Source organism: Pinus tabuliformis, chromosome Q (genome assembly GCF_031772625.1).
Source record: "Pinus tabuliformis cultivar Carrire ecotype Pingquan chromosome Q, CPIR1, whole genome shotgun sequence".
Taxonomy (NCBI): Eukaryota; Viridiplantae; Streptophyta; class Pinopsida; order Pinales; family Pinaceae; genus Pinus; species Pinus tabuliformis.
Genome location: NC_142296.1, coordinates 533,625,319 through 533,643,526, shown reverse-complemented (window position 1 = coordinate 533,643,526; position 18,208 = coordinate 533,625,319). Strand labels below are relative to the sequence as shown.

General features: G+C 37.2%; 1 protein-coding gene across 5 annotated transcripts; it reads left to right on the top strand.

Moving 5' to 3' along the window:
• The first annotated feature begins 11,822 nt into the window (after nucleotides 1–11,822).
• LOC149220554 (uncharacterized) lies at nucleotides 11,823–17,831 on the top strand. Of its 5 annotated transcripts, none has more exons than XM_089384800.1 (7): nucleotides 11,823–12,114; nucleotides 14,336–15,231; nucleotides 15,340–15,782; nucleotides 15,907–16,077; nucleotides 16,208–16,273; nucleotides 16,404–16,472; nucleotides 16,810–17,831. In XM_089384800.1, exons 1-7 carry the CDS (start codon nucleotides 12,053–12,055, stop codon nucleotides 16,879–16,881), a joined length of 1,779 nt encoding a protein of 592 aa, XP_089240926.1. In that variant the 5' UTR covers nucleotides 11,823–12,052; the 3' UTR covers nucleotides 16,882–17,831. The 5 variants fall into 5 exon arrangements, with proteins under 5 accessions (XP_089240926.1, XP_089240929.1, XP_089240930.1 ...); XM_089384803.1 differs by lacking the exon at nucleotides 11,823–12,114 and adding an exon at nucleotides 12,270–12,387; XM_089384804.1 differs by lacking the exon at nucleotides 11,823–12,114 and adding an exon at nucleotides 12,414–12,953.
• Nucleotides 17,832–18,208: the final 377 nt, after the last annotated feature.

The following is an 18,208-nucleotide window of genomic DNA, read 5'->3' as shown; positions in this document are numbered from 1 at the left end:
TCTTGATATTCAGGGTAGATTAAGGTTGTGCATATATTTTTTTTGTGAATTTGTATATAATATATGTAGTGAATTTCGTCTTTAGCACTTTCTTCATAAAGATCCACTTTCATTTTACCGTGGATATTTTTTATATATAAATAGACTTTGTTATAATACCTTAAGCAATACCTCCCAGATCAGGGAGGGAAATGAGCACAATCAAGTGGTTGGGGGCTGAGCCCACCAACCCACCACCTCACAAAACATTTAAGAGGGGGATGGCGTGGCTAGCCCCCCACATGCATATGGATGTTAACACTCCCTCTTGGATTTATGAATATGAAAAACTCACATTTCAGCTACAACTTTGATTACAGAGCTTCTGTGTTGCAGTTCTTATGGTGTGATTCAGGCCCTACCCCGCCATAGGTGGGATTTCTTCGGTCTTATGGTGTCGAGGACCTTGTGCATGGAAATTTATTTGCTTTCTTGGGAACCTTCCTTTTGTTCCTTCTAGCTTTTTTCCTATATGTTCTCGACTACAGAGTTGAGGAGGATTGGTTCTACATCTGTGTTGTAATGGTGTATGGCATCTGGACAACTCGGTATTAAGGAATGAGCGGGACAGCATGTAACAAAACTTATTGTTTATGTTGACGGTGTGTTGAACTAGATGTTGGCACTTCCTATGGACCTGTATTTTCACTTGTTATTAGCCACCTCTCCTTCTTCAATTCGACATCTTTCAAAGGCTTGGACAGTCTAGGACTCTTGGCTTTAATTCTATCATTTTTGATTTCGAATTTGTTGGTTGCAGATCTAGTTGGTGTGCATCTCTCTCTAGTTTTTGGTTGCATGACTTGTGGAGTGAGGGCCAGTATTTGAAGATTAATCCTACTCGAGGGTCTCCTTTTTCCTCCTTGTTTCTCAACATTTTTTCTCTGTGTTGGCTTTTTCCCTTCGGGCCTCCTTCTAATCCTCATTCCAATTTTTTGTTGAGCATCTTGTATCTTTGTTGCTCCTTTGGCGACTGGTTTCTAATCCCCTGTAATTGTATTTGTATTCTCATGAACATCATGCCTCAGCAGTGCATGTATAGTTTCCAGGGGGAGTGGTCATGGTCCACAAGGTAGAACTCGTGCCCAAGCCCAAGCAGAGGAGGTTGCAACCATTTACAATTTTGCTACCCCCCCTGACATTTGTGTTGAGATCTGTCATCTAAAGTCTTGATTTGCTAAATACCATCGAGCTTTCTCAAATTCTGACATCCTTAAAGAGGTAGCCCCATGGGTTCCTAACCCCAGTCACACCAGGGGAATAAGAAAACAATACCTCAACTCTATCAACATTCATTGGCAGTTGAAAACCCTCCTGCACAAAGTTCTGAAGGAGAAACAAGAGGAATAGTATGACATATTCTCTACCCTGAATGGCATCAAGTGCACCCAGCGATATTAGCGCTCATTCTTAGAGAGTTTGGATGTCAAGATAGCTCACTTGGAAAGTCATCTTTCATGAAAAACCACTGGCTCCTCCAAGTTTCATCACCAAATATCTTGCCCCTGTGAATTCCTTGGATTCTTGATTTCTAATATGTATTCCAATAGTACTTATATGCAGTTCAGCAGTTGATAAGCATTTTTATTTCCAATAGTAGACAATCAATATATATGGTTTCCCTTTTATAAAATTCAGGATGTATATGGCTTACTCAATTAAAGCATGGAAATTTGGCACTTGTATTTATATTTTGAAATTTTGAGGTAATACCAATATTAATTCGCAAAAAAAAAATGCCATGTAACAAAATTCTTAATTATGAAAATTCACCCCACATTACCATCATGGAAATTCGCTCCCACTTTACCATGGCTATTTTTCATGTGTAAATAAACTTTACTACAATAACATACACCACAAAAAACCATAACCCATGTTTATATGATATATGTTCATATATCACATTTTTCATTTTTAACAACAGTGAGTACTTTTCTATTAAATTTACGCCCGGATGTAGCAAAATACACATGGAAGTTCCAATTGAGTTACATCAATGGGCTTCAAATTCAACAACTGCAGACAACCAAGCCATGTCCAATTATCACTACTAACTACAAAAAATGAGTGTACTCTAATTATTCTACTAGTATAGACCCAAAAAAATTGTGGCAGAAAGAGGATGTAGTAGAAACCAACCATTACACTTGCAAATTAGTCATTAGGATCTGTCGAGCGACTTAAGTCAAAGCATGGGCTCTTTTCTTTGGGAGGGGTACTCAGCTTAGTCACCTACAACTCGAGGTCTTATATCATGCTTCAAAGTTCCCTGACCTCATCCTCCAACCGAGCAATATGTTTACTTTTAGCTTCTATGATATCCAGAGTTTCACTTGCCGCCTCATTTTTCTATGCAACAGAACCTGGAGGTCAAATATTTCAGCCCTCATCTCTGCATGCTCACTAACACATTGGTTGCAGACTAAGGAAATCGAGGATGTAGAGGGAGGCTACATCTTTTCCATGGCCAAATTCTTGAAATTACTTCTTGTCGCCCTGCCTAAACAAGCACGTCGATTACCCCATGGACCAGAAGCCATGGAAATAGAGCGTTGTTGCAGTGAAACACAAACACAGAAGAGGAAGTAGAGGAACTTGATTGGTTCCCTGAAACTTTATTTTCCTGTCGAGCTCCTCTTTGCCAGGCCAATTTTCCTATGGGGAAAGGGACCACCAAGATCGAATCACGGAGCTGGGAACTAGAATTGATGAGAAACCAAAAAAGTGGAACAATTGAAGAAACTTCGAGGAGTTTCAACCTATGATGCTCTCTGGATAGAGCAAAGGCACCTTATAAGAGAGGCACAACCTAGAACTCGTATAAAAGCTTCTCAACTCTAAGACTCACCCATCTTCACCTCACTGAGAGAGTGAAGCTAGATCTTAGCTAGCCACAAACCAGACTTGTAATTGACCAACAGAATGGGAAAATTCGAACTTCGTCGGGGTGATTTAAATAAATTACCATGCAAATGCCTCGTGTGGCGATGCAAAGAGGATCCCAAGGCAGTGCCATCATCATTATGTGGAGTGAGGATACTTCCTCCTCACGCAGCCTGTATCTCGAACAGTTAGGTTGTCTAATCTGATCCAGGGAGATTAAATGCAACTCTCAGGTTGAGGGAGTTCACATGAGGAACCATTGAAGACGCCTGAGATAAACCTTGGATGATGGAGAGGAAAATAATGATCCCACACTTAGTTGCAAGTCCGACTTAAGGAATGTCACATGGGGACTGGAATGAGTGCCCCACGTCATGGTGAGAAGGGAGGGCATCATCATGCAATTGAGCGAGGAGTAGTGGGTTGATGGCACGGAGTTATAGGCTAGCAGAACGGGGGGGAATGAGTAATGTGCATTAGGGTATGGTATTATAATCATTGGGTTCCTTATATGGGTGTGACTAGGAGAGGGGTAGATAAGAGTGGGTCACCATGGGAACTAGTTAGGGAATGCGTGAAAAACTGTCGACCTGATTGATTTATGTTTTCCCTTCTTTCAAAAGGCAAGCCTTGTTTCCCAAAAGAACTGCCTTTGAGTTAAGCTTCCTTAAAATATGCAAATTCTGATAGTTAGCAAATGCAAGGAGGATACCTTGATCTCATTGTAGCATCTGATTTAGTTTATTATCTTGTGTGGGGGAGTTTGTTTGTAAATGCCTTATGACAAGAAAGGAATCTCCCATGATTGTGATGTCGCTAACTCCCCTCTTTTGGGCTAAGAGGAGCCCCAAGTAGGGACGATAAACCTCTGCTTGATTATTGGTCTTTATTCCCAATCCCCAAGCATACTTGTCAACTATTATTCCTTCGAGATTGCAGAGAATCCCTCCACCTCCTACCACCCCTATATATCACATTTTGTTTTAACAAAAAAGACAACTACTTTTGAGATCTATGACTATTACTAAAAGTATTCTAGAATATTTTATCCATCCCTTAATAATTATTGACAATTAATTTAAAATTCTAAGTGTCCTATTTCAAAATCTATTTAAAGTCACATAGTCACAACCTAGCCAAACTCCAAATAAATTGTCATTTTTACTTAAAATTTAATCTCTTAATATATTAAATAATAATATAATTAAAATAATAATAATAATAAAATAATCATTTAATATATATTTTTAAATTCATTTAATAATAATAAATAGATTATAAAAATCTATTTATAATCACTAACACCACATTACTAGTCATATTTTTAAATTCATTTAATAATAATAATAATCTATAGTAATAAATAGATTATAAAAATCTATTTATAGTTACTAACACCACATTACTTATCATATTTATTTATTTTCAATTTAATCCATTTTGAATTTAATCTCTAACGATTTATAAAGAAAATCTAATCGTCCAAAATATACATTACTAACTTACCTTATAAATCTATTTAAAATTTATCATATTTATTTTGAAACCTATTTAAAGTCATACCAAAATACTTGCCATTGTCATATTTATTAGTCCCTGCCATCTGGCAGTGGCCAGGGACTATAGTAATCCAAATGCGTTGCTATAGCATTAGTTTCAAGTGCTATGTTATTAGTTTACGGTGATTAGACCAAAGTTTTCAAATGGGCCGGTGTTTGCTATTGCCGGGATAACCAAAGTCTTCAAAATTACGCTGGTTTGCCATCTTATTTGGCCTCTTCCCGAGGCGGAAGAGGCTGGAGCATAGGATATTTTGCTTTACCCTGTTTATTGTTAGTGACCGTCAACGGTTTCATATTAATGTTAACATTAGTTTGAATTATTAGCACAATCGTTTGCAGGTTGGCTATTTGAGCATATTAGCAGGTCTGAGCATATTGGCAAGTGTTGTGCATGCAGGTGTTGCAGGTGTCCATGCATGGTGGAGGTGTCATGTTTCGCTGGCCTCCCTTTCTTGTTTCCCCTTTCGGGTGGCCTGCCTTAGTTCGGCTCAGTTAATTCGGCTCAGTTCCGATTCAGGTCAGGTGCATTGGAACGGATTCATATCTGAGATTTGGATTTGGAATCGGCAAGCAACTTGGTCCATTGTCATTCCTCCTGATTATTAGGTGGGTTGTTTTCTGCGAAGGATTTCATTTGTTTTGTCCCCATTTCACAGCTTTTCTTATCTTCACATAATTTCTCACATTCATTTATAAACAATGGAATGGCTGCCAAGATTGCCACTCATAGAAAGGATATCGGAACCAGCGTTGTTGCTGGAGTCATCCAGCAGATCCCTAATCTATTTACTCAGATTACAGATTCGATCAACACTGTGAAGAGGTTGAATGGGTATTTTTCAATATCCGTCAATACTACACAGAATGTCCGCTGCAGCTTCTCCACATTCTTTCCGGGTGATCTGGAAATTTTCCCGCTATTTTATTTACTGATATTTCGATATGGGAATATTTCCTCACTTTTCTCCCCATGGTTCACCGAAACTGTTCCCTCTGGTTTTCCAGTCCCTCCCATTGCTTCCCGAGCACGAGAAGAGCCTATCCCCGAGGTCCTCCCAGAGACATCAGTATGAAAAGATAGCAGAGAAGAGTTTGAGAAGCAGCAGGGTAAAGACTGAGGGCCAGATACAGAAGGTGAGGAGGTGGTCGAGTTTCATATGAGCAACATGCAAACATGGATGAGCGCGGCCCTCACAGACCAGGAATCCTGCCTCACTGGTTTCCAAGATCTCAACACCAGCGGGAATGTTACTGCCATGGTCACTGGCCACGTGCAAAATGTGCGCAAATTGATAAGTAATGCCCTCGCTTTCATCAACGCATTCGCTGCCACCGGAAGAGGAGATGAGCTCCATGTCTGAAGACACTTTTAACCCTCGAGCCAATGGATAGGGGAGGGGCAGAACAGGGAGAGTAGGTCGGGCAACATCTGCAGAGTCTGCTTGCTACAGAAAGCACTACTGATGTTGCGGGTTTATGGATTTAATCCTACAGGGGATGTAGCTCGGTTTCAACAACCAGCCGTTGTTTCTTCTCCCAGCCAGCAAGTAACGATGCAAGTAACGAACTCAAATCCAGTTAAGCGGGTCTAGCGTAAAAGCAAGCAACAGGGGAGGTAGCTTAGCCGGTTAAACAGCAGGGCGTGGAGCTTAGACAGTAGGGCATGGAGCTTAGACGGTTAAACAGCTTAGAGGGTTAAACAGCCAAGAGTTTAAACATTTAAGCCAGCAGCTAAGGTAGCAAAAGTAGCAATGGCCCTGACATCTGTTTGGAGAGCTATGACATCTGTGCTTATTAACGTGCCAGGCTAATTTGATGGAGGTTAACGTAAGTCAGGGCATTTGTACGTGTTGGTTAAACAGCCCAAGAGTTTAAACATTTGGGCCAGCACCTAAGGTAGCAAGAAGAGCAATGGTGCTGCCATCTGTTTGGGAAGCTAAGACATTTGTGCTAGTTAACCTGCGACGCTGATTTGGTCGAGGTTAACGTAAGTCAGGTCATTTGTACGTGTTAGCTGCTAATTATTCATTGTGTACACATTTCATTCTATTCATCATTTTGCATGCAACGTCCGCTACGTGTAAGTTACTTTTGTTTACTTTTGTTGCTATATAATAAAGTTAGAAATGATTTCGTGGTTACCTCGCATCGACTTTTATTTTTTGCTTCAGCTCCACTACATTGGTCTATATCAGGTACTGTTTATGTTATTACATTGTTTTGATATATTTTAGCCTCTGCAGGGTTTAAGTTTTTTTACGTAGGCTCTATCAAGCACTTGGGACTAATTCTGTGTTATTATACTACCATCTGTAAATGCATACTTCAACATTATCAAGCACTTGGGACTAATTCTGTGTTATTAGACTACCATCTGTAAATGCATACTTCAACATGTTATTAGACTACCATCTGTAAATGCATACTTCAGTAGATCCAGCTGCTTATAGTTTCTAGGTTAGACACTGCCTAGTGAAAGGACCCTCCATGACCTACAACTGTCCTCGAAAATTTACATCACATCCCTGTTGCAAATTCTCGGTAAGATGCCTGCATCTTCCATGTCATATCTTTTTTCTTTTCTAGCTGGAAAATGTAAATGAATCAGATCTTCACCTGGTGGCAAACGTTGTGATCAGTATCTAGGTTTCTTACGGTTGAATGCATTTACAATGATATTGCCAATTTACATTTCTGGGAATTTTCTTATTTACATTTTTTTCCTCCTTAGTTACTAATCTTTTTCACTATGGCCGCAGGAGGATTTTCCTCTACTCACGTGGGTAGCATTCTTGTCGACTCATACTCCAAGAGTTTTCTTCTGCGGTGATTCAATTTGCTACTTATAAACCCTAGCGCTCTTAATCTCTAGGTTTTTCCAGTACCGTTTTGTTCACTTTAAATTAGGGCCATTTGGCCTCTCTTTTTCTTTTTTTCACTCAAGTCTCCCATTTAGCTGGTGCCCTATTTTTTTTATTTTTCTTTCAAGTCTCTCATTTAGTTGGTTCTAACATTAATCTATGTTTTCCATAGTCTGCCATTTTACAGGACCTTGGCATATGATTTGGTTCATGGGTCTCTGTATAGTGAAATCAAATTTCGGTTTAAACCCTTAACTTACCATTTGTGTTTTCAGTCTAGTCTACTGTACTCGGTTCTTTACCACAAGGTTGGGGATAGTCAGGTGAACTTTCTATAGGTAATGAAAGTTTCATAAACTTCCCTTTCTATTCATTCATCATTGGTTGTGCTCCCTCTTTAGTCGATACTAATTGACTCTATGATGTTTGCCTTTAAAGTATCCTGAGGAAATTGGCAAAGCATTTGTTGAATTGCGGTGCTTTAACTTATTGGTTTTCAACACTTTGATCCTTACATTATTTCTATAAGTCGACATTCTTCCTGGTTGCTCCTCTTGTCTTGGATGACGTAGTATGGGTGCATGTTTACAGACTTCAAATATGGATACTCGATCTTTTTCGATAAAATCATCACGCAGTAGATCAACAAACCCTAAAGTTACGTCTCGTTCCCCTTCAAGTTTACCTACTACAGTATCGGCGTGAATATTGTCTCCTAGTACATGCAAAGGATCAGCTTGGATCACGCGATTGAGGTGGGAAGTAGCGGCGTGAGGACAGGTTCGGGTTCGATTGTTCTTTCTTTTTCAGTGCTCCTCGTCGGGTTGGAGTTCGACTCTCCATCAGTAACAACTATAATAATCGTTCAACTAGAACTCCCTGCCTCCTTGATCTCCCACTTCCCTGGCTGGGCTAGAACTTGAACCTACCTACCTACAGCCTAACCAGTGTAGAGGGTCAGGCAAAGCCCCGTAAATGCCATTTCCCGGTCATCTGGCTAACGCAACGGGGAGGCGCTTAGATAAGTTGAAAGGATGCAATCATTTTGCTGATCTCCCTATCCTTGCCCAGATGCAATGCTTTCAATTTTGTATGTTGCTCAGCAAAGAAAAAATTGTAAGCACTCCTATCCCTCTTTTTCATTTCATCCTTCCTCCTACGACGTCGACGAGGAGGAACGCCTGAAGCTGTATCCCCATTATCAGAATTGTTCATGCAACTAAGTGCTTGCAAAAATTCTTCTCCAGAAAACCCTACAGCCATCTCATACAAAACCCCTCAAATTTCCCATCAATAACTCCAATCACGGGATGACCCATGGATGACATAGGATCAACTGCCTTTTCTGGAAGGAAAATGTAAATGAATCAGATCTTTACCTGGAGGCAAATGCTGTGATCAAGGTTTTAGTTGCAGGAATGAGTGCCCCTTTTTCGACTGTGTACAGGAGTTTAGCATGCTTCTTCTTAACTGTAGCTGGCAAATGCTTAAAAACAGAGTTCCCTTGCTCTAGCTTCTTCTCAGCATCTAGTACGGTTTTCGTGACTTGCCCACTCAATGCAGCTACAGGTGCATTCTCAGGCTGAACTTAATGCAGGGGCTTGCTGCCTCGTAGCTCATCTTGTTTATTTTGAATTTAATCCATTTTAAATTTAATCTCTAACGATTTATAAAGAAAATTTAATCGTCCAAAATATACATTACTAACTTACCTTATAAATCTATTTAAATTTATCGTATTTATTTTGAAAATCTATTTAAAGTCATACCAAAATACTTACTATATTTTATTTTAAGTTTAATCTCTATTTCTAATAAATTAGAAAGAAAATTAATCATTCAAAATATACATTTTGACTTATATTTACCTTAAGTTTAACCCAACTTTGTCTATTTAGTTTTCTAAAATCTAATCATTCAAAATATAGATTCTAACTTGTCATATTTACCTTAAGTTTAAGGTCGATGTCTATTTAGTCTATTTGTTACTGGTTACCATATTACTTGTCATATTTACTTTGAATTTAATCTTTGTGTCTAATAAATCAGAAAGAAAATCTAATACGCATTGATATTACTTTGAATTTAATCTTTGTGTCTAATAAATCAGAAAGAAAATCTAATACGCATTGATAATAAAAAATTACTGGATTTAATTTCTAATTGTGAAAGAAAATCTAATAGGTAATAATATTAATAAAATTATTCTAAATCACAAAATAAAAATAAAAATTATATCCACAACTTCACTATTTATTGAGTTTAATTTTTTTTTGAGTTTGCATTAATTATGATGAGTATAAATAATTAGGAAAATAATTAAAAAAAATGTGATATGGTAAAATTTTATTTTTATAATATTTTATTGGTGAGAAGCATTGAAGTGTTATTGCAACAATTAATTGAAAATAGACAAAAAAAAATAAAAAAAAATGAAAAGACCAAAAAATAAAGTCAAAATTAAAAAACAATAAAAAAAAATTGCAAGAAAAACACTTTTGACTAATAAAAAAGCTAAAAGTTGTTTCAATAGTTTTTTTCTACTTGAAACTATCAATCTTGTGAAGATATTTTAACACTATCATATGCATTAATGAATAAAATATAAATATAATAATATTATATATAATTATTATTAACATAGTATATGATATATATTTATTTTACTTTTTATTAGTTGTACAATGATAATAACTAATATATATGAGATGATATGGACATATTATATAATGCTAATACACTTTGATAACTATTCATATGAACTTGCAGAGACCATAATAGTAAATAAGTAAAACTTTAAATTTTGTAAAGTGATAGTTTTTTAATAATAATAATAAAAAAAATTATATGAAGATTTTCTTCTTAATTTTTAAAATAAATAAAATAATTCTTCCAATTTTAACTATAAAAGCAATAATTCCTAACATCCTACCCAACAAAACAATGCGATCCCTTATTGCACCTCCCTAACATCACCACATCACCATAGTACCTCATTGAAGGGTTATATTGGTGGTCTTTTTCTCTTTTAAATTTTTACTAGATAAATATAAAAAATCCTATAACCTATAACATACATAATTATAACATACATAATTTTTTTAGAAAATAAAATAACTATTTATTACTAATTTAAAAAAAATTACATTCCTTAGAGCACCCATTATAACCTTAAAAAAATAACATTATCATAATATAAAAGTGATCAGAATCCTTTAGAGTAAGGTCACGAGGATTACTTAAAACATTGAACTTTCATAGAATCACTCAATCACCATCCAATTCAAGATCTTGGACTTAAATACTTAGTCTAAGCTCAAGGGCATATTATTTAATTTCTCTTTTAACATTGTTCTAGGTTCTCTCCAGTGGCATCTCCCTTTTTCTCCAGGTTTTCAATTTATAAAATCATTTCTCATTATTTTGACATCCATCAAACTTATTCATTTAAAAAAAATTATTGACAATAAAATAAAATTATTTGATGTGATTAATTTGAAAAATAATTTTAATTGATAATTATAAATATAAATATTAAGACGTGTGGTTCATAAACTCCACTCAAGATGTTTAGGTTGGATTTTTCCCTATCTCACACTCAACCCTAAAGTGATTTCCTCTGTATTTATGATTCTAGTTGTTTTTAGTGAGACTTTTTGGAAGCCTTTCCGGTGGGTTTTTCCAGTCTAATTTCTCTAAAATCCTACAGGAATTTATTGAAATCACATGTTTGATGGGTAATCCCTGCACAATCGAAGTGCCCTAGGGTTTTTCACGGTGCTGAATCCATATATATAGTCAAAAAGACCAATTTAAATAACACAAATCAAGATTTCACCTCAATTTTTTCCACTAGATTGCCGAAAGTCCAAAAAGTCACACTAAAGACAACTCCATTTATGATTTATGAAATCTTTTAATTATGAAAATTTTATGAGGAATCGCTCCAGTGAAAAGTCGCTGGAATTTGGGTAAAAAAAAATTGGAGTAGCAGTGTTTGAATCATGTTTTTGATGGTGGAAATAGATTCAACACCATCAAAAACCTTTGGGGCACCCAAAATCTTATAGTTTCGCAGCTATAACCTGGATTTACAAAAATCCCTACCTTATTTTATCAAAATCTTGCCAAAATTTCTATGATGAACCGGGCATATTGTATTGCATTTTTTTTTTAAATATGGGATATTTTCAAATTTTAATGAATTTAGTACATACATCTCCATTCATAAAAGGTACTGAAATACCTAAGATATCATTAAATTAAAAAACAATTCGAAGTAATCAGAAACCTGTGGTTGAGAAAACAGGTACCCATCATATCATGCTTTATATTTAAATCACTTGATGTTATCGAGAATTAGGGGTGTGCAGGCTCCCAAGAGTCTTAATCTTCAGAAGTGTACAGGATGAGGCATATAAGAGAAATCTGACAGGATCAGATCTTACCCGCTGGCGTGGCAACAAGAAGCTAGGCGGGGCTCTCCGCCGATTGGCCAGAGCATCGTAGGACAAGTGCTGTCGGCAACGGCCGAACACAAGTTTCCGTCTACAGATTCCCGTCAACACACGGGGAATCTCGAGGAGAATGAATGTCGACGAAATAAGGAGAAACGGGGGTTTCCTACGGTCAAAGATAGATGGAAATTGGTGGTGCAGGCGGCGGCAATGGCGACGGAGAAGCAGCCGGAGATGACCAGGGCAGATGGAACGCCGTCACGGAGAAAACGAGGACAAGCTCCCCATGATGACTTCAACGATGTACAGGTTGGTGGAGGTTGTTGTTTTTGCGTTTGCTTGCCTTTCCGTTTCTTTTTCCTCCTTTTTTTCTCGGCGGTCAGAAGTCACGGAGGCAGTCGAAGACAGACAGCAAAGGTCGAATAAAGCCAAACTTTAAACGAGTTTGGGGCAAAGACGGATGGATGCATTTATTGAGTAAAGTTTCAGTTTGGACCGCAGATTTGGAGTTCTTTTGACGTTTTAATGCAGGAAAACGGTGTATTTAAAGTCGGAGTCAATGATTTAGCGTAAAATTATAGGGTTAGGCATCTTTTTACTCGATTTGCGGCGGAAAATACGATTTAGCTCGTAATCTTAGGTTTTTATGTATAAAAATCGTGATGCTTTAGGATTTCAGTTGTTCTTTTTAAATTCTTTTTGTTTATATACTTTTTTCTTGGAGTTGCCAGACGTAACCGGTAATCTACATGATTAAAGAGCTTTAAGATGGGATTGCGATCACTTTAATGGTTTTTCGGGCCAAGGGAACTCCATTTCCACAATTTAGCTTGCAAACTTAGCTTTGTGGGATAAAAAACATGATGCTTCATATTTCAGCTGTTCTTTAGTTATTTATTTTTTATATTTTTTACCAAATAGGGCGGAAATGACATTTAGATTGGAAAGTTCTAAAGATATGTTCTTGTTGATAAAAAACTTGAATGCTTTTGCATTTCCGGTGTTTTATATTTTCCCGAATTTGCCAGACGTGACCGTTAATCAACACGATTAAAGATTAAGCCTGCCTTAAGATGGAAATGCGATGTAGTGCATAAGATTAGTCTTTTTGTTCAGTCCGTGATTCAGTACGAAAATACAAAACTCCTGTGAGCTTTCGTTATCCTTGCAAATTCTAATTTTTGGGCGGTGTTTTCTTGGTGCCTTAAAGATTACATCATAACTTTGGTAGGAACTTTTAAGATTAGTTAAGTAGATTTCAGAAATTTCATGTGTGGACTCGGAAAGTGAAAATAACAGTGGCTTTCTATTATAGCAATGTTGAAAAGCATGAAGAATCGGTCTAAGAGCTCTGCTTGGCTACCTGGGGCTGCAGGAAAAGAATATTTATAGTCTCAGGGTAAAACTACGGTTCTCTGACAGTTTTAGGTCATTTCACGGTTTTGTAGCAGGCACCTGAGGTTCAGTACTTTTCTTGTTGCGGAGTTGTTAGGATGAATAAATTAGGGTAATCAGCAAAAAATGCTGAGGAAACTGATGAAGAATTCTTGGTATTTCTGGATCTGATGGTTGATTGCCACTCGCAGTAGTCATCTTTGCTTTTAAGAAAATTCAGTGTGTATCCGCTTGTGAATTATTGTAGGAATAGAAGTTGAAGTTTCATTTAATCTCCGAATGGTTAAGCCTGTTCACTGAAACAAAAAGTAGCGACGGAGAAAGAAGGGAACGCTTTTGTGGGAGACGTTCTGTGAATCAGGACGTTTACACTTAAGGTTCTTGCTTTTGATCAATTGCAAGAAATGAAGGCCTCCAACCTGAAACGCGTTCCATGACTGTAGGTGCGGCGACTATAGAGCTCATCTTATAATCAGAAACTTCTATCAACAAAGTGACATCTCACTGTGAGTTGCTCTGTCTACATCGTGTGTAAAGTAGGCAAATTTTTGTAGAGGTGTAATGTATAGTTACGTTATTAGAAAGCCTTAGTTGATCTACACTCGGAGAAGACAGTCCTTTGTTTCCTCAAAACGATTCTAGTTCCTCTTTTTTCGACAAGCATTCTCTATCCTCCTGGACTTTAAAAATAAGAAGTCATTTTGATTCCGATCACATTTAACATATTTGACATTTGATCTAAACATGGGGGGAGAGCTTTTCTACTGTATTTTCAAGTAGACAACATTGCCATTTCATAAGGACTTTTCTTTTCTATTTATGCAACAATTTAAGTTTGCTTAATTCATCTTGTTCTGTCAAGCGCACAAGGATCTATGTGTGCGTGACGATCTAATTTCTTCTTGATGTGGGAAATGATTTTCTGTCAGCAATAGCATGAGGAAGTTGCAGTTAAGGGGATTTAATTAATGAAATAACTGTTTTCTGTTTTTTCTCTGAGTCGTTGCTGTGGGAAGAAACTTGTGTTTCTTTATGCTTCTTTGTAACAATTTTTTTTTGTTCAGAAATTAAAAAAATTATCGTCTTGCTTAGAATTTGCATCCTATTGTAGCTAATATTGTGATCAATTATTTAGGAGTTCCCAACTTCTTCAGGGTTTCAGATCATTTGCAAACATGTATAATGCTCAATCCTTTCCTGCTGGCTTGAACTTGCCACCGACTAGTCTTGGTTGCCCAGGTACAAATGGAGAAGCCCCATTGGGTTTTTTTCAAGGCTCAACAGACTCACGGAAGGCACAGCAGATACTACAGCAGTTAAGAAAACAAGCGTTAATAGACCTGGATTGCAGAGTTTCTGATTGTAACATTTCGCATTCAGGTGCTATGATGTCACCGATAGGCTTGCCAGAAAATTTTCAAGCATCAGCGGGACTAATCCGCTATAATTCAGCCCCTGGTTCATTCCTTACATCCCTTGAAGACGATGGTAATGCTATTCTGCCTCATGTTTCGGGTGCTGGTCCTGACAATGCGTTGTCTCGAATTCTTTCAAATGATTCTTCACTTACAACAGAATCCAATTCTGGAGGAATGAAGCATAACGACTCCAGCCAATCTAGCAAAACGGAACCAGAAAAACATTTAGAGGAACACAACAATTATCCTGGAATCGTTGTTCATAACTCTTCCCATCGAAAGAGAAGCTCAGGTAGCATTGCAGAGGAGGATGTGGGCAAACGCAATCACGTTGCTTCAGTTCTTGAAAATGGAATGGAGACGTCCCAAAACAGCTTTTGCAGCTCTCAGATGTCGAAGATGTGCCAAGCACAAGGCCCGCAGTCTGGTGAACAGCTTATTAACAACACGTTCAAACAGAATCCAGTTCTCTATAACGCTATTGATTCGCCGGGTGAAAGAGCAAATAGCCTACCACTGTCAGCGACCAAGAGTAGCCTCGTTCGTCACAGTAGCTCCCCTGCAGGAGTTTTGTCTCGGATGAATTCTGATGGAAAACGAATTCCTGAAAATGGTAAGAAATATACCCATATGCCTATACTAATACTGCCTGTTTTATCTCTCAATGTAAGGTAACAAGAGTTCTATATTTTAATGTCTCAACCAAGCAATCGTTTTCCAGGCTATCTAGAAGGAGTCATGGCAAGTGGTAAAATGGGTATGAGCACGCTTGCTTCGGAGAATAGTTCATGTGGCACTGGGATTACCCCAAACAGGGTCAATCAGCAAATGAATTTTTCACGGCAAAGCAGTTCTCCTGCCGGGCTATTGACTCAGCTTTCGATGGATATGGAAATACCGGAGATTGTTGACAAGCTCAACATGAATATGGGTCGCCCTTCTGGAGAATCATTGGCTAGGTGTAGTTCAGATTCTGCAAGATTAGGCAATGTGGGTCAAGGTCAGGGATATATCTCTAGTTTATCAACTAGATCTTGGGAGGATGGAACAATGCTTTCTGGGAACTATGAAGGCGTACAAAATAGTACACACTTCTCGGCAAGGAAGCGGGGAAGAGATTTAGATGAGAAAATGATTCTTGGTCTAAATCTTCCAGAAAAAATAGTAAGATTTTTGTCCTTCACAGTCTACAATCCTGTTCTTTCAAATTATCTGTGAAATTTATGTCTTGCACTTGTTTATACTGTCATTGTTCACACTAATTCTGATTTTTAGCTGTCTATGTTAGGAAGGAGAGACTAGAAGGCATGCTGCAACAGCATTAGCAAATCACCATTTTGGCTTATTCGAATCAACATCTTCAGAAATTGCATTGGAGAAAATTCTGGAAGAATCTGTTCCTTGCAGGATTAGAGCAAAGCGAGGCTGTGCAACACATCCCAGAAGTATTGCAGAGAGGGTTAGTACTGAAGGTTGCTTGAGGAAAATTATTTTTTCTTGGGAATTTTGCCGTAGATGCCATAAAATTTGGTGTTTTTCATAGTCTTTTCTCACAGATCCAGGCCATAACTATAATAGCATATTTGCAGGTGCGAAGAACACGTATAAGTGATAGAATAAGAAAATTACAGGAGCTTGTACCAAATATGGAAAAAGTAAGAAAATTGGAGCTTAATATTCTGAATGTGTTATGCCTAGATTGTAGGTGAACTCGCTGTTTGCAAAAGTTATTACAACTTGTAGCTCATTAATAATTATAATTTTTCATTTCTGGACTCGATGCAGCAAACAAATACTGCTGACATGCTAGATGAGGCTGTTGAATATGTGAAGCTGCTTCAGAAGAAGGTCCAGGTCTGTAGTTTGTCCTTGTTTTTTTATTTGTATACACTTACAGACCCTTATGGCTCCAACATGTGTTTATTTAGAAACTAAGGATCTATCTTGGATTTGCTAAACCCTCCAAAGAGTCCATACTAGTTCATTTTACTGTTATTATCATTATTTTTCATGGTTTTCATTAGTTCTTTCATTTTAACATATGATGCTGGATGTCAAAATTTTGCCATTTTATATTGCTAATGTGACACACTTCACACAGATTCTCACCCACTTGGACTGTAAGAACACCTCACTTCTCTTGGTACTATCATAAATCAGAAATCCCATGTAACAGATTTCATCTTTGCAGGAACTTTCTGAGAAACAGTGCAAGTGTGATTGTGCTTCTAGAGAACATGCAGATGTTGATAACAAAGCATAAGGCTGATGGAGAGGATCAAAAAAATTTGAGCTCTTTCAGAACTAGCAAAAGAACTACTAATTTTATTGACAAGAACACATCCAGACTGGTGCAAATCTCAAATTTGCAGTAATAGATCTCATACCATCCTTTATGTCTCAAAAGGGTAAATTGTTATGGAATCCTTGTATCTGTGTGAGTTTTGACAAAGTTGTATAACCAGTTGGAGTGCCTCAGCATGTGTGACTGACTTCTTAATAAAAAATAGCATTTTTAAAGGTTTTGAACACTCTACAAATCAACGTTCCAACACTGTGATTAAGCGTCGAATGCAGCTTCTGACACATGCTAGCTGCATAAGTCTTTGGAGTCTTACTCTTGTCTCTTCTGGAAGAAGAAGTACTGCCTTAATGTTTTCTTCTTTTTCTCAGAAATCCGTAAGTACTATGAGATGTTAGATAAACAAGCTGCATTACAGACAGGTCCTTTGGCTTACTCTTAGTGCTGGAACTGTAAATTATTATGATCCCACTCACGGAGAAATCAGAACTGGATGGCAGGGTTGCAGATTCAGGTGGATAGCAGCGGTACTATTTTGTCTTTGGTTTCCAATTTGGTTTATGGAGTAAAGGAGTGTACAAATATTTTCAATCTTTTCCAATAGTGGAGAACATCATTACCTTTCCAAATTATACAACCTGCATTCTCACGGTAGAGAGGAGTTCCTGGTGATGCTGCCCCTTTCTCCATGTATTCGTATACATGCTTTCTCTTTCACATATAATCTAAGATCTAACTTTTCAGAGCTTTAGTGCACTATCAGACATTTCAAAATGTCAGCTTTATCTTGTAGGCTGAAGCATATTTCTTTGTTAAGCTGGGAACTGTAACTATTTCAAAATTCAACTCGGCCATGAAGTCAAGTCCTATATTCCAAATTTATATATGAAATAGCTAACACATTAATCTTATATCCTGAAAAGTATTATTCTGTCTTTGCTGCTACACCATAGAATTATGACAAATCATCCAGCATAGTTTCACAACGTTTGCAAAATGTTTGAAGTTTGAGTAAAGTTCAATTTATTTAATGAAATGTTCAGACCAGATACAGGTTTAATTTTAGAAAATAGATATCCCTTATTGTAATTTTATTATAGGAACAATATATACAAATATCTTTAATGCTAATTCAGTTTGAGATAAGAAAGCAAGGATTTATGTATGGAGGGGTGAAGTATGTACATTTTTATAGGATTTAACAACAGAATTGTTGCACGGTTTTTTTGTTCTATAAGTAAGGGAGTCTTAAACACTAATATGTTACAAATTAGATTATTATTATTAT